This window comes from Taurulus bubalis (assembly GCF_910589615.1).
Source record: "Taurulus bubalis genome assembly, chromosome: 13".
Taxonomy (NCBI): domain Eukaryota; kingdom Metazoa; phylum Chordata; class Actinopteri; order Perciformes; family Cottidae; genus Taurulus; species Taurulus bubalis.
In genome coordinates this window covers 5,811,701-5,828,520 of record NC_136601.1, presented here as the reverse complement: position 1 = coordinate 5,828,520, position 16,820 = coordinate 5,811,701, and the positions used below count along the sequence as shown (strand labels likewise).

Genomic DNA, 16,820 nt, shown 5'->3' with positions numbered 1-16,820 from the left:
ACCGAAACTCAGTCATTTACTTTAGTAAGGAAACACAATGTTACAGTGGGTTCCTGGGACTGTTGTGAGTTATTTACCCTTTTAGATCTGTAATGATGACAGTCCGCCTGGTCCTTTTTGTCTTATTCATCAATAAACGTGTCAAAAAATATTTAAAGGAGTTACGGTCATCTTAGTTTTGCATCCTGTTTGCATGTTACTTCTTTGTATTAAAAGGGTTAAAGGTCTCCCTTTGACAAAGTTATGTCGGTAATAAAGGTACTCTGTGGAAATGTATTGTGCTTATGTTCACATCAAGTGTTACTGCTCCAAACAAATGCTGCGCAGTATGAAAGTTGCCATTTTGTGTCGTATCAATATCAGTGTAAAGATGACCCAGGAATGGATCAATTCAGGAAGCTTTCTGGATTAAGCTTAATGTGTGAAAATGGCTTAAGTGCAAAACCTGGTCTCTTTAAGTCAATCTTTTGCAAACACCAGCTGCTTATTTGTTCCCAACTAAATTCCTTTTTGGAGCAAAACCTTAATCCCCGTTGTTTAGTTGGCTGATGTGACACTGGTCTTTACAGGTTAATCCTCCTAGAGAAGATCCAATTCGTTGAAGAATGAGGAAAGACATGCAAGCGCATTGTGCAGTGGGGATCATTGAAATGAACATCAAAGGCTTAAGGTGGATGATGTGTTTCCTGAGAATTGATTCGCCCAACTGTTTTGGCTTACGTTGTTCCAGTATAGCGTTCATATAGGCTTTCGGCTGCAGACGTAACGATTTGCATGTAATAGAACGGAGCATGGAGAAGCAAAGACTCTTGCAAGATGAGATTGGAAATGCCTTCTCTGTTACAAATATGTAAGTGCTCCCACTCACCCCCGGCAGAAAAGCATTCTTCAATCCTCCTGCACTGTGAGTTGCATCCGGTATGGCCCATGTCTGTAGCCGAGCATTGAGCAATTGCTAGAATAGCCTTCTGTCCAAAATAAAAAATGTCACTTGTTTCCCTTTAAAGCTGCATGTATCATCTCTTTGCTCTTGAGCAAACCAGAACTCTTCACTGGATCATAGAAAACAGGGCAATCATGATAAGAAACGGCAGTAGCACTCCTAGTCCCCGACGCATAGAGTAAGCACTGCATGCAGTGGCACTGCTGATGTTCTGTCTTCTCAACTACCTCATTATATTTACTGTGTGCCCCAGGTAGTTCATGATTAGATTTCTTGAATAAAAACGAGGTGGATCCAGGTCATAATTCAGGGCGGATGTCTTGTTTTGGATGCTGCAATGAGCAATGTACGTCAGACCTATTGTTTGAGATCATCCTCTATTTCTTTTGATGGATCTGAAGTGGGCTTATTTGGTACATTCACAACAAAGGGTCTCTGCCAACTGAGGAGCACGGCCTTACTCCGCCTTGTTTAAGTCACTGCCAGATGGTGGAAAGGCCTTTGAATGTGATACGGTTTTGGGGTTGTTATCAGAAAGAAATCTAATTAATTATTTCTCCAAGTCTTGTCTGTGTGTCTGCAGGCGTGTCATGTCTATCTCTTTTGAGTTTGACTTCAAATAGTGTGCAGGCTCCATCTCAATGTTCCCACAGTTTGTATCACTGTAGCTGGTGATCTCCGAACCGCAATGACGGCACAAGCTTTTCCAATATTGGTTTCAGTGAACATGAGTCGTTTGGTGCTATTTAACTTGTGTCTATCATTACAATGATAGAATGAGTCACTAATTAATCTGCCTTTTGAAGGCAGAGTTCAAAGTGACTTAGGGAAATTCTGATTATTTCACTTCCATGGTTAATCAAACCGTGGAATCACATTGATGGTTTCCTTGATGTCTAATTACACTGTTGACTGAAATCATAATATAAACTAAATATAATATTTCAATGCAGTCAGTGACCAATTGCAAAAAGCTAGATTTCCTCTGTGTGGTGTCTTAACCATGCATGGCTTTTATAAATGTAGATTCCTCCCAGACCAACACTTTTGAAGATTAACAAATTCATTGTAAGAACAACCTCAACAGGTATTCTAACTTTCTGCTTTTTTTGGGGCTTTTGCTTTTTCTGATGCTGTTGAAAGTTGGCTTCATCCCTCCCCTCAAACAGTGATTGTCCAATCATAGCTTGGCAACCATAACGAAGCCCAGCAGGTCTTGCAAACTGTCTCTATTTTCTCTACTTTATATTTTCAACAACAAAAACACATTAGCAAAAGTGTATTGAATGGAATGAACGGTGTTTGCCTGCTCTAACATAAGATGCAACCATCACCATCTATCTTATTTACCTTATTAAGGATAGGAGGATTACATTTAAGGACAAGTAGCACATCATTGCCTAAATACATACCACACATGCCACATTCATGACTAACGCCTTTACTGTGTAGTATTTCCCCATTCTGTCAATTCTGGATGGTGTCACAGTTGAGGCTAACGTTAGCAACTCTGTCAGGCTCCTAATTGGACTGGGAAAGTTTAAACCCAGCCAACGTTACCCGAGAAAGTACAACTTTTCGCCAAAGTCCTCAACTATAAAGCCTTCGTGTGAAAAGGGAAAACATACCATTTAAACAGTATATAAGTGAAGCATCCAAACAAGGTTATGTTGGAACAAAATAAGTCAGTATGGTCTGATAAATTGTTGGATTTCAAGAACACTACTTCTCTTCTCTGTTTGTTATTTCTCAGTTGTATCTCACCCACTTCAAGCTGATGTGAGCTTTTAGACCTTTCCTTGACTGTTCCTGTCTGTTTCCTCCGTGCTTGTTGGCAAACACTTGTCCATTTGATGAAGGGTTCTAGTAACCCTCAGCTTCCTTTCCAATGATATACAGTATGTGACTCATATTCCTTTAAACTTTTATATAACACTATTTTCATTTGTTTTGAGTTGGTTTTGATGAATGTATGTCCTTTCATTTTGCTCTGTTTTTTGGTCTACACCAACTCCTGAGGGAAATATGTTGCTTTTTAGCTGCTAAATGCCCCATGATGTTCACCAGCTAACTCTGTCAGTCTGCTGTTTGGTGCAGCAAGTTCAGCAGGTTTTTAGAGCTATAAATGACGCTATGAAAGCGGGAAAAGTGAACAAAGACTATAAAGTTGTTGGTAGGACAGCTAAACAAAATGAAACCCGCAGTAAAGCTCCGTAAAGCCGAGGGGAGCTGCAGATTCAAGAGATAAATATCTCTAGGTGATGACCACGGCAGAACCTTTTAACTTTTTCACATTACTTTCACATTGGCATTTGATACAATTGATAAAATATTGATTATAGCCACTTTAAATGCAAAAAAAAATCTACTTATGGTATTAAAACTTGTGGCTCTGTGCCCTTAGAGTAAACATAATTATCTCTTATGTTTGTTTCAGCAGAACACATGAAATACAGGATATATATATATATATATATATATGCTGATATGCTGCTGGGCTGTCTGAAACTAGTTGTGTGTACTTATACATTACATTACATTTCATTTACATTTTCATTACATTACATTTCATTTAGCTGACGCTTTTATCCAAATCGACTTACAATAAGTGCATTCAACTCAAGTACAAACTCAGAACAACAAGAATCAAGTACAATTTTCCTTCAAGAAAGTTAAACTACAAAGTGCTATAAGTAAGTGCTACTTAAGTGCTACGGTGCAACTTTCTTTATTCAAGGTATAATCGAAAAATATGTTTTTAGTTTGTGACGGAAGATGTACAGACTTTCTGCTGTCCTGATATCAATGGGGAGCTCATTCCGCCATTGAGGAGCCAGGACAGCAAACAGTCGTGACTTTGTAAAGTGTTTAGTGTTCAGTGACGGAGCTACAAGCCGATTGGCAGAAGCCAAGCGGAGTGAGCGAGCCGGGGTGTACGGTTTTACCGTGTCCTGGATGTAGATTGGACCCGATCTGTTCGCAGCACAGTACGCAAGTACCAATGTTTTGAAGCGGATGCGGGTGTAGTGAGTGAAGGAGCGGAGTAGTGTGGGTGAATTTCAGTAGGTTAAAGACCAGTCGAGCTGCTGCATTCTGGATGAACTGTAAAGGTTAAATGGCACTATCAGGTAGACCTGCCAGGAGGGAGTTACAGTAGTCAAGACGCGAGATGATCAGAGCCTGGACCAGAACCTGTGCCGCCTTCTGGGTGAGGAGGGGACGTATTCCCCTGATGTTGTTCAGCATGGACCAACAGGAGCGTGTTGTTGCGGTAATGTTAGCAGGCAGGGAGAGTTAACTGTCGAGTGTCACACCGAGGTTCCTGGCACTGAGTTGTTGAAGGTAATAGTTGGAAAAAAGGAGGTTGGAAAAAATAGAGAAGAGTTTTTTGGGGTTAGAAAAAGAGGATTCAATTCTGGATTGGTAGAACAAGCTTTTGGCTGCAGAGATAGAGGTAGAGAATGAGGAGATAAGAGATTGATATTACCTTTCTGAGGCTCGCGTAGTGGCTCTCTCGGCACGCACCGAGTCAGACAACCACGAAACTGGAGGGGACATGCGGACCTTTCGTGTCGTAAGAAGACAGAGAGAATTAAGATAGGAAGCCACAGTAGAGAGGAGAATGTGGTCTGAGTGTGTGGCTGAATGAGAAAGCAGAGGAGAGAGCAGCAGGGGTCGATGAGTTGTCTGGTGTGATCCAAGTCTCAGTGAGAGCCAGAAAGTCCAGCGATTTCGCGATAGCAAAGCCAGAGCGTTTTGTCTCTTGTCATACTGTTTTGATCTCTATACGCAACAGTTGCTGTCTTTTGTGCTGTATTGGATTGCATCAGAAAGCAAGGTGTTTTTTTGGACAAAATAACACGCTGTTTCTATCAGAACAAGAAGCAGAATCCATAACAAAGAACCATTTTAATAAAACGTTTCATGCAGCATAGGGATCCATTTATCACAGCGGTTTCCAACACAGCTTTCATTAATGGAACTTTATTTGTATCCAAGATACAGAGATAAATGGAGAGTAATTAATGCCAACACCAATCAATATGACAGATAATACTAGGTCAAACAAGAACTGGTATTGAAAGGGAGATGTGCTTCAAAGACATCATCAGGAAATAGAACCAATTAGCCATGACAACCTTATTAACTCCTACAAGATACAAAACCAGCACTTCAGGGGAGGAAAAAAGGAACGGTGGACTAACATGTAATCTTGTCGATCAATAGAGTACTCACTTTTTAATACATTTTTGGCTTCTGGTTTCATAGAGGCAAACTAGTCACTTTTTTTTTTTTTTTTAAGAACACGCAAACCCCCTTATCTTTATTATGTTTCCTACCTGGCACTCTGCTTTCGGATATAGTGGCTTTGATTACAGATAACATTTTGACCTGAGCTGTATCTTAAAATGAGGTTTCTGCAATCTTTCTGTGTCTTTTTTGGGGAGGATAAATCAGGGTTCTATATCTTTCTCGTTGGTCAGTTTTTGAATCTGGTGTGTCCTATATCCAAACACTTATCAGTTGGTGCCAGGAGAGCTGTCTTTTTATCATCGCTGATGGGGTACGTAATTCAGAGCGGCTGCGGTCTCCTAATTGTACAAGGCTAAACATAAATGCTCAGTAAGGGACAGAGGGAGGGCAACGTTTCACTGCTGTGGGTTTGATCACAGACCTCAGGAAAAGAGGTAATTTAGCTGGCAATGAATGCGTAACTATGATGTGCTCTCAACATGATGCAGTAAAAAATCGGAGAGAGACCGTTTATATTGGGCTGGTGAAGAGAATGATGAGATTTGTGGGTTTTTTCTGTACTCTGTTACGTTGTTTACGTTATTTTATTCAGTTGACATAGTTACTTGAAGCCCAATCATGATGTTTTCCCTAAACCTAACCACGTATGTTTCAAGGTAACAAGATGGCGTCAAGTGATTCGCCAAAAGCTGTTTTACAACTTTAACCTCCTGGTATATAAATGACACACAAAAAAGCCCAAAATGCATGTGCGGAAAGACCAAATTTCCTGGCAATACATTTGACAATGGTTGAGATATTTAATTAAAGAATGTCAACCTCATGGTATTGCTTCCAGAGGAAAAGGTAATTTATTAGACTGTATCTTCTTGTGTGGACAACTTCATGACAATCCATCAAACCGTTGGAGATACCTGGGTTGGGTTTCCCCCAGAGACTGCTAAAAACCACAATAAACTAGAGTGCATTCCATCGAGATCCAAATTCCAAACCCAACATTACATGCATGTCCATGCTTTAAAGGTACCCCGCTGATGCATTATTAACAGCTTTCTTTATATTCAACATGTACCACCAAACATGTGGTGTGTATCCACAGGACCAAGCAAATGGCTGTGTTCCAAATTGCATGCAGCGGCTTGTCACTAGTGAGAATTGCCAGTCCACCTCAAGGCACTTGGCAGGAACTTGGCTTGGGTCTTGAGGTGTTGTAGCATTTATCCACCACCTCTAGCCCACATGTTTGTACACACAATGCACTGTGTCTGTATTTATGAATATATTAAAAACCATACCTTTGGGATTTCTAAATACCCCGTAATGCCACTCAAGCTTCCACACCATTGAACATTTGAAATGCCTTTGTTTTTGTTTTTTGAAACCGGCTTTGTTTCCAACAGTGGTATTATACTTAATATTCTCCTCTTGTATTGGCCATTTGCTGCCTTTTGCTACCACTGAGAGCTTGTGACATACATGTGTGTGTGTGTGTGTGTGTGTGTGTGTGTGTGTGTGTGTGTGTGTGTGTGTGTGTGTGTGTGTGTTTGTAGCTGCAGACCCGCACATCGAATCATTGCTCTGAGTGTAATTCAGCTCACGTTTAGCCCTATTCACTAGACTTCTACTACTATGTTGCTTTGGGTCCTCCTGTGATTTTTAATAACAGCAGAAGTAATGTGTACCTTGAATCCTGTGCTAATCCGCCAAAGCCATCTCTTTGTTAAAAATAGACATTCCACTGAAGATAGTCCAATGTAACATTTGGTCATTTATTCCAGTGTGAATCAGTATCTCAATAATTTGTAATAATGTGTTGTATTTTTTTCAACACATGGCAAATGATTAAAAGCTTCACTGGCATTTTGGATGAAAATCCAAGCGGTTCTACAAGAACATTGCTTTTTTTTCTTTTTTCTTATTAGAGACCATTACTGATAATACTTTTGGAAATCCCCTGACTTTTCCTTTAGTGCCACCACGAAGTGGTTTTGGATTTCCATGAAATTAGATTCAGATATCAATGTCCCCCTCAGGATGAATTGTAATAACGTCGGTAATGTTGTTCCATCATCAGTTTAACATTTTAATGTGTCTAATACTTTGCTGTATGACCAAAGAGCTGCAACATTAATGGCATTTCCATCAGCCTCAACTGTTCTTTGAACTAAAGCAAGGCCTCTTCTGAAAATGAACAATTATCCTGCTTAACTTCAAAAATAAGTAAAAGCTTCAAAGATATTTCAGCACTGAAACAGTATGCATTGTAAGTTAGCCTGCTAGACAATAATGATTTTACAGGCCCAGCTGCTGATTGGTAAAAACACCACGTTCCACTCCCTGTTCACACGATTGACTTCAAGTGATCTTCATTTCAACCTACACTCTGCTATTTAATTCAATGTGGACCTTGTGAACTTCCCCAATTGGCATGCGGATCATGTGGACTCTCCATCACCTGTAGCGCTTTGTTTAAGGTGTGTGACTTGCAATCAATAAGGATATTTCATGATAGCTGGGGGGGAGGTCTTTTCTTTGAATTTCACAATGAGCGTCAATGTTTTATACAACTGCCAGTACTGAATGTAGGACTTAATGAAACTGTAATGATGAATAACTTATTATACGTACATTCAATCTGGAATTATTCCTCCATCCCACAAGGGCCTTGTTCATGAGAAATGATGAAGGCCTTCTTTCAGGTGACACTCTGATTAGTGGTCTAGTAGCAGAGGCTTTGTGAAATGCCTGGCCCATACAGATGAAACGACAGTTACCTGAGACTCAGCGGCAGCACAGTGACTTCAGGATTAGTTCCTGGCTGAAGTTGCAAGTTATCGTAAAGCACCGGGGTTTGAAGAAAGTTGATGGATAGTTGGAAAATCCCTTATGAGGAGTCTTTTCCGGAATCTGGACTTGAATGTGTGATGAGACTGCCAGGGCCGGATAAAGGGGTTTTACGGCAGTTTGGTCGGACCACCTCAAACGCTGCATCAAAGTCTCACAAGGATTGAAGTGGAAGCTGAGTCGCTTCTGTACTGTCCTGGAAGTGGCACACTTTGAGTTTGAAATAGTTATTTCTCGGCAGGATGTTGTTCTCGTAATGTTTGCATAGTTCTTGTTGAGGAAAGTAACAGTGTGCATCAATTACTCATATTGAACATTTAATTAATATGTGTTTGTCAGGTAAACGCTGTGGTTTGTGGCTTTGATTTATTGGTGCTACATACCTATCCCTATCCAAATAAAGATGAAAATGCATGTTTGCTTCTGCATATACCTACAGACATCTTAAAGCAACAGAAGATTCCTCTCGCGTTTGTGGCGAAGGTCCTTCTGTGCATGACAGAGGAGTGAGAGTGACTGTATGTCCGTGTGCGTGGAACATTGTGAACTACCTCAAATTACACTGAATAAAAGATGTTTGTTTTGAAGGACACATGGGTTGTAATCAGTTTCTTTGTGTGTCTTGTATTCTGTTCCAGGTGATAATAACGGGTGGCCCCATCTTTTCGACAAGTATTTTGGAATGCCCAGCTATAACACTGGGACCAAGTCCAATATATGCTGTAAGTACTGGTATTCTATTTCTAAACTTCAGTTAAAACATTGGTCAATTTGTGCGCATGTATAAATCGTTTTTCTTTGGTACTCCTGGAAATAACGTTTGGCAGCAATATAACTGTCCTTGATTTTTATTGTCATCACTGCTGTGTTACTGATTGATTTATTTTCACTCGTGGGCAGTGTAAAAGCCCACAGCGGCTGGGCTTTAACACCAGCTGCTCTTAAGGTTCAGCACAGGTGCATAATCACATACAGTTTGTGTGTGGGAGGGATCATAGTGGCAGTGTTTATATATTGCATTATATACTGCGTGAACTTGTTGAACTTTTGAATTGAACTTTTGAATCACCCTGACCTGATGTATAGCTGCATTGGTCAGAGCCAATACTTTTGAAAAAGTACTATTTCTGGGGCGTCAAATGAATGATATAACCTCGAGAAAGGATGATGAGACTTTAGACAATAGTATTTTTAATAATAGTGCATCGTATTTGTATAGCGCTTTACAAGCTTTAAAGCGCTTTAAGACTGTATTTGTTTCCCTCAAGTGGACAATTTTAAGCATAATGTCACAGCTTTCATTCACACAGATTTCAGTCTATTATTCAGATGATTACCTTTTCCGTCAGTTGTTGACTACATTTAAACATTACTACAACTGCTAGGCTACTTCAATATATATATACATATACATGGGAATAAATCATTGCGCAAGTGAAACATTATTGTGACGTTCCAGACCTTTGCGCGAGGAAATCTTCTCTACATGGACCTCGATGAATTTGAATTGAATATCCCTGTTTTAGATTTTCTAAAGAGCCGTTAGATTTGCGAGATAAATCCTGTCTTCATGCAGTATGATTGTGTCTTTGATTTGCTTTCCCTACCTTTTTGTTATCTTTGTGCAAAGCTGGAGTAAATTGGCAGCACATGCATGAAAACAAAAGAATACAATCTATATGCAGTTTCAAAGAACTTCAAACAGACACGCCAACATTGTTATGTCACGAGGACATCCTCTCCTCTGTTGTTATTTACAGGATTGTTGTTCAGAATGCTGATGTTGGAGCTTTTATGTGAGTCTGCCTTACAATGAAACTGCATTAAGGCCCACTGTGGTTGCCCTTATGATCAAACAAATGTCTCAATGTAATATTTGCAAAGTAGTACTCACATCAGCAGATACAAAATGCAGAATTCAAGCTACACAGATGAAGTTTCAAATAAAGAAAAACAGCATCTTGACTTTCTGATGTTGCTGGTTGACTGCTTTCTGTGTTTTAATGGAGTGCAAATTGGGTTTATTTGTAATTAGGCATACCTGGAGTTTTATTCAGCCAATAGATCTCAATACCTGAACCGTACCTGCTGTTTGGATCGGCTCAGGATATTCAGATCTTCTTTTTTTTATTTACTGGCCTCAGTCAATAGTAACTCTGAAAACATCCAGTTCTCTGCGAGGACAGTTAAACACGATTTATCTCAGATGTGTAATAATCTCCGCAAATTAAAATAGGTTTGCCTATCAAAGGGAAGCATTTGGCTAATACTGATGTGCCCTCAAAGATAATTAGCATTTATTTTGAGTCTGTAATGCCTGATAAAATAATCTTATCTGCTCCATTTCATCTCATCTTGCACATCCATACTGGTATTTAATGAAAGATAATCAAAACTGTTTTAAACCCGGAGGAGTATTCAATATTGAGAAACATGATTGTTTTATCCTACAAGTCACTCCTAATGAATTCTGCTGTCATTGTTGTCTCTGCTGCTTTAATCTTAGAACACAGGTTGGCATCCAGCCAAACCGCTCAAATCTTGACACTTCGGCACTGCATGACCAGTTGATTGAAGTTTCCTCTGATGTCCCATCTCTCTCCCCACCATCTCTTCAGTGCTGGGTACCATTCCTGAGCTGTGCCAGTGCCGAGACCTGGAGCTGGACTGCGACGACGCCGAGCTTCAAGACGTCCCCGTGGTGGCCATGAATGTCACCATGATGTGAGTAGGATTTTTTGTTCTTCTTCTTTTTAGTATCTTAAAGCTCAATCCATCCTCAGAAAGCCTCCATCCCTGCTTGCCACCGCACTTGGGAAGCCAGACTTACTTGAAGCCAGAATTACAGATACATCTCTGGCGATAGTGACTATTGCCAACTCCTCACACTCAGCAGAGAATCTGGAGAGTCCTCTGTCAAAAGTTTATATTTTATTCCATTAAGGGGACACACTGGGACAGGTCGCCAGTTTATCACACGGCACATATAGAGACAGACATTCAGTCGCCAATTAACCTAAATTGGAGACTGATCCCGCCCTGGATAGGTCGCCATTTTATCACATATAGAGACAGACAGCCAGTCACGCTCACATTCACAAGCCTCCAATTAACCTGAGCTGCATGTCTTTGGGAGGACGCCAGAGAGCCAACGCTGCCACGGGGAGAACGTGCAAACTCCACACAGAAGGACGATCCGGGATGTCAGGTGACACTGCTAGCTACTGCACCACCGTGCAGCTTATATTTCACATTTGGGATAATAGCACAAAATACCTTTTGTCATGTAAACAGGGACTTGTAAACCTGCAGTTAATACAGAGTTTGTCGATGTTTGATGGGCGCACATTAGCCTGTCTCAGTCTTTATGGGGAAATTTAGGCTGTTTTTATGTGGCCTGGAATATCAAGGCAATTACCCGGCAGATTGGCCTGTCCTCATTATCTCTTACAATGTGTCTGCCTTGTCACGGAATAATTTACTTCATGGCATATTTTGGCTTGGAAGAGCCAAAGGGAAATTAATGATTTTCGGCAACTGTGTTTATATGAATTTGAAAAATGACAATACAAATAAAACAATAATATGAATGTTGTTTAGTTATGACAGCTATTATTATTATCTATCTGCTCCACAATGCAATGTTTAGTTCACGAGGTATTCCGCTTTAAGTTGTATGCAAATGGTTATTTTAAATCAAAAGGTTGTGTCCCAATTGTCTTCCATTAGTTGGACTCATTGAGGGAGAAATGTCTTCTCTCTACTGACCCGAAAATGAGACAATTCTCTCACTCTGACGGCTGCCTCCAGGTCTTTATTCAGTTTGCTTTCCGGTATCATCCTCTGTTACACCTGACATTTAACACCACCTACTGAAGGCTTTAATAATAACCCATCTAATATATCCATGGCTGTGACATAACTGCCTCTCATAATAGTCAGGACCGCTTTGCTTTAGAGAGGTGTTATTAAGTGTCACACCTCCTGTTATATCAATCTTTCTCACACAGCACAGTGCTGCTCTCATGCCGTCAGGTCAAGGTGACATCACAGGCCAAGGTTACATCTTTAAATGTCCTGCTTTGTCCAACCAATAGTCCCAAACACAAAGATATTCCGTTCACAGTCGAAGAAAAGCATCAAATCCTCACATTTGAGAAGCTGGAAAAAGCAAATATTTGGCGCTTTTGAAAAAAAAGATTGCAGGTTAATTTTCTGTCAATCAAATTGTCAACTAATCATTGCATCTCTAATGCTAATTATCAAATCTCACAAACCCGCACATCCTCATGAAATTCATCCGGCTGAATCAAGAGATTCACGACAAGTTTGTGCAGTTTAGAGAGTTTGGCGAATCCAATTTCCTCAAGAAAGATAAGTACGAGAAATTGTCTTCAGGTCAATCTCCACTTAGATAAATTAAAGAATAACTTAATAAGCTCCAGTTGTACTTACTTGAATATTATGTTTGATAATCTCTGATCAGGGAGGCTTTTGGCAGAAATATACCAAGAGGTTAAAGTTAGATACTCGGTATAGAACTCATGTAGTGTCACCCAGGCAATACAGAATCATCGCTAATCACAAAACCAGGGAGGAGACAAAACAATGCCAGAGACTCCCAAAGTAAAAGCATGCCAAGGATGAAGGACTTTAAAAAGGCCTCTGAGGTTATTTACCCTGGAAGGTAATTGTTGTTGTACCTCCTCTGAATACTTTAAGTGATGCCACACTTATGTCCAAGGAGACGGTGTTAACAGTGGAAAATCTCACAATACCCCAAAAATCAGCCTTTGATCCGTTAAAAGCTTTGGAATCAAAAGATTAGCTGAGCCACTCTGAGCTGATAAAATGGAATTAAGGACACCAGGAGGCCATATTGTGCCATGTTTATAGATTCTCTGGTAATTGACTCTGGGTGATTTCGTGTTTATTTCTTTGCTGTGTTATCTAAATGTGAGAATATGTTTAAAGTTGTGAAATTATTTATATCTGACACACTTATTTAATTCAAAGGGAGTTTATTTACCTTAAAGTGGACATATCATGCTCATGTTCAGGTTCATATTAGTATTTTCGGTTCTGCTAGAACATGTTTACTTGCTTTAATATTAAATAAATATATATTTTTATCTCACCGTCTGTCTGAATATACCCGATTTTCCATCTGAAATGCTTTGTTTTATCGCCTGTCTCTTTAAGCTCCCCTCGTGAAAAAGCCAAGTCTTCTCTGATTGGCTTGTAAGACAGATGTGGTGCACCTTTGCAAAGGTATAGGTCTCAAGCCGGTAGGGAGCTGCTCCGATGGGGACGGATGTATTCTGATGAGCCTGTATGAGAGGAACTTGTTGAATAATCACATGTCTTCTGATCTGGGTCTCTCAAAAACTGACACCTGGGTTAAAAATAACTCCAGATATCCAAATGTCTGTGGACAACCACTGAAAAAGTGAGTTTTTCATAATATGTCCGCTTTAAGAAAAAGCCGAAAGCCTGTGTTGTAAAAATGAGCTACCTGTGGATTCACAGGGGCTTGTCTTTTGCGACTGGAAATGTAATTGCAGGTGAAGCAGTACATATTTTTTAATATTTAAAATCCTGGAAAATGAGAACTCCAGTGACAAATACAAAAAGAGTACTGCACTGTATTGGTGCCTTTGTTGTATTTATAGAGATGCTCATTTTAATAGTGAATAGCTTTTTGTATCATCAGGTTTAAAAACCCCATCAATTACATGGTATAATTATACCATAAACAATCTAAAGGGAGGAGCTGATCAGCTGTTCAAATGCAACAGTACTGAATCCTGATCATCATTGTTTGTTGTGTACATTTCATTCTATATGCTGATGTTGAGCCTCTTTCCATCCTGCAGGTCCCTACAAAGGAACCATCTGCTGAAACTGAAAGCAAACACATTCTCTAAGTACCAGAGTCTACAAAAACTGTGAGTTTCCCATGAATTATGGATCGCATACAAATACAGTATTTTATAATTGTAATTTATTTATTGCATTTTATCCTTTTGTTGTCCTTTAGTCAGTCTTATATCTATGTCTGAGAAGCCTCATATATAATACATAAGTAGCATTAGCATGCATTGGAACCTACTATATTAATTCACCGAAGCATATTGCCTCCTTTGATATCAAAGAGCCGAGATGACGACAACCGGCCTTTGAGTGACAGTGGAAAGAAATGAGTTTCACAACTACAAAGCTGATGAGTGTATAAAGCGACTAAACTGCTGGGAACTTTGACCAAAGCAGTTGTTCTCCCCTGAGCATGGACCCATTCGTTGCAGACTCGCGTTATTTATCAACCTCGCACAGCGCCACTGCCTGCGGCGTCGGGAGAGTGAGCCTCGTCCTCCTCCAGGAACCATTTGGCTCCCGCAGACTGTCAGTGTTCAGTCGCCGTGCTGAATATTTGACTGAATTGAAAAAAATACTTCCCAGAGATATGCATGAATAAACATCAGAATGAATCACAATGTGGGAAATGCACAAAGCACAGCCGTCAGCGGAGGTTTGTTGAGCTCACAGCATGCGCTATAGGTGAGATTGCCAGGTATTATGTTGACCATGAAGTTCAATCTCTCACTCAATCAACGTCAAGCATTGTGTGTGTGTGCGTGTGTCTGTGTGTGTGTGTGTGTGTGTGTGTGTGTGTGTGTGTGTGTGTCTTTTAATTAAACCAAAAGGGGTAATAGTTATTTAATGTTTTTTCTCATTGTTCCAATGATTCACAAATAATGTTGTGTTTTTTTTTAAATATAGATATCTCCAGCACAACAGCATTCGAGATGTGAGTCCTGACGCATTCAGAGGGCTGTATAATCTAACAAGACTGTAAGTCATTTGTCTGATGCACACCATTCACTAACAAAGTACTTATGGTAGTACTATTACATTGCGTTATAGGCTCTTTATAGCATTATGGATTAATTGTATGGCGTCTTTAACAACATTTTTATGACATACTATTAACTATATTTGTATAGTTAATAGTACTTTTTCATGATGAATGTTTTAAATTGTTTCTTTTGCATGATTCTTCGTGGAGTTATTCAGTTTTACAGATCTGTAGACCAACTATATTATTAGTCGACAAAATCGACATTTTGTATGATTTTTGTTTTGTTATGCCCTGGTAATAGCCACTGTATGTCATAAAAAATGTATCATAAAGTCCAATGTAAATAAGAAATTAAGAAAATTGATAGTTCAGATTACTGATTGTGTTGTAATCAGCTTTTTCAGTTTCATTCATGCTTCACAGCGGCTGGCTTCTTCACACTGGTGTGGCTCCATCACTTCTCATTATTAATTAATTCGATCTTGTGTCACGTATGTGCCAGTGTCCACCCCACTTATGAGACACTAAAACAGAAAATGGCAATGCTGCTGCATCCCCACCCCATCCGCCTCCTTGTTTATTATGTTTCACATCACTGTTGATTTTATAATGTGTGTTTACTGAGGGGAGAATCGTTCTACGAGCAGAATCCTTATTGCTGGATAGATTCTCTGAGAGCTCCCCTTTTGTTATCTATCTGTGTAACTATTTACTAAATCAATTCCTTGGTGTACGTGTTTTTTAATGAAATGCTGTATTTACTCAGTATTACAGACCGAGCGGGGAGTCTGCTTTCACCAGCAATGTGCAAAGATAAGGCTGTTTAATCAAGACTAGTGCTACACAACACAAGGAGGGATTTTAAAACACCTTTCCGGCAGTGGCGGGCCGTGGATTTGGTACCTACGGCTGCTGTTTAGTTTAACAGCTGATCGCGGTGCTTTCCGATGAAGGTTTTGTATAACCGCGCCGATGTTTCCTTTCAACAAACCCAATGTCTTTCCCCACCGGCGAGCGCTGCATACAGCATGTCATTCTGGAGTCCCGTTCCTTTGATGTCTTTCTGCTCTGAAGCCGCCCAGCAGAACCGCAGATTCTTCCTGAAAAGCCCCATCAGAACTGCAAATCCTTCTGATCCGGTTGAGTCGTGAGATAGGCAGCTCCTGTCTGGGCTTTTACGATCCGAGTTAGTTGCAGGGTTTTCTGCCCTCGAGAGCATGTTACATTACTACTATAAGGATAAAGAGCAGGAATACACCCATATTCCACTTGTTGAAGCCTCTGATTCTGTCTCAACTGAGGAATATGGATCCTCCACTAAGACGTTGGATAAATTGCAAGAGAAGGAAGCCTGTGGTTAGCTCGCTGTAAAGGAGTCTTTATCTGAACGTGAATGAGCTGTGAGGTTCTTACCTCTATATTTTTGTATATTATATGTATGGATCCACTTTACTTGATATATGCCTTGTGTGTGGGTTATGTGGTTCCCCAATACGGTCTTTTCATGTGACAAGAGCGTATTTATTTAAATTGCACATCTGTTGCTCTTACAAAGTCCAGAAGAGCATTAGCTCACTTGTGGATGTAAAGAAAAAAACAGTGTGCAGACCTTATTATGAATATTAAAATATATACAAACAGGATAGTGCATATGCACATACTTAAAAACTAATAATGACGATAATAACAATTATACATTGCAACTAATGCAACAAACTACTAGATTTGCGGGGTTGTATTCATGTACACTAAAGGAGTGCATAGAGTTACCAGTAAAAAAAACTGCGAGGAAACAACAAGTATGAACTATGAAATGCAATTACAATTCTTGAAAATTACTATATGGGACGTCCATATGCAATTAAAGCAAAAGGTTGCAAGTGTTCCTATTAGTTTATCAAGCATCATAACCAAACGTGT

The 16,820-nt window shown here is 39.8% G+C and overlaps 1 protein-coding gene across 1 annotated transcript in view; it reads left to right on the top strand.

Annotated features, from left to right (window-relative positions):
- rxfp1 (relaxin family peptide receptor 1) overlaps positions 1–16,820 on the top strand; it is a gene marked incomplete at both ends in the record, with an annotated part of 54,312 nt that overhangs the window by 23,262 nt on the left and 14,230 nt on the right. The window contains 4 exons of the mRNA XM_079228590.1: positions 8,680–8,763; positions 10,660–10,765; positions 13,918–13,989; positions 14,822–14,893. Coding sequence (XP_079084716.1) covers positions 8,680–8,763; positions 10,660–10,765; positions 13,918–13,989; positions 14,822–14,893 — 334 coding nt within the window. The remainder of the gene's footprint in view (positions 1–8,679; positions 8,764–10,659; positions 10,766–13,917; positions 13,990–14,821; positions 14,894–16,820) is intronic.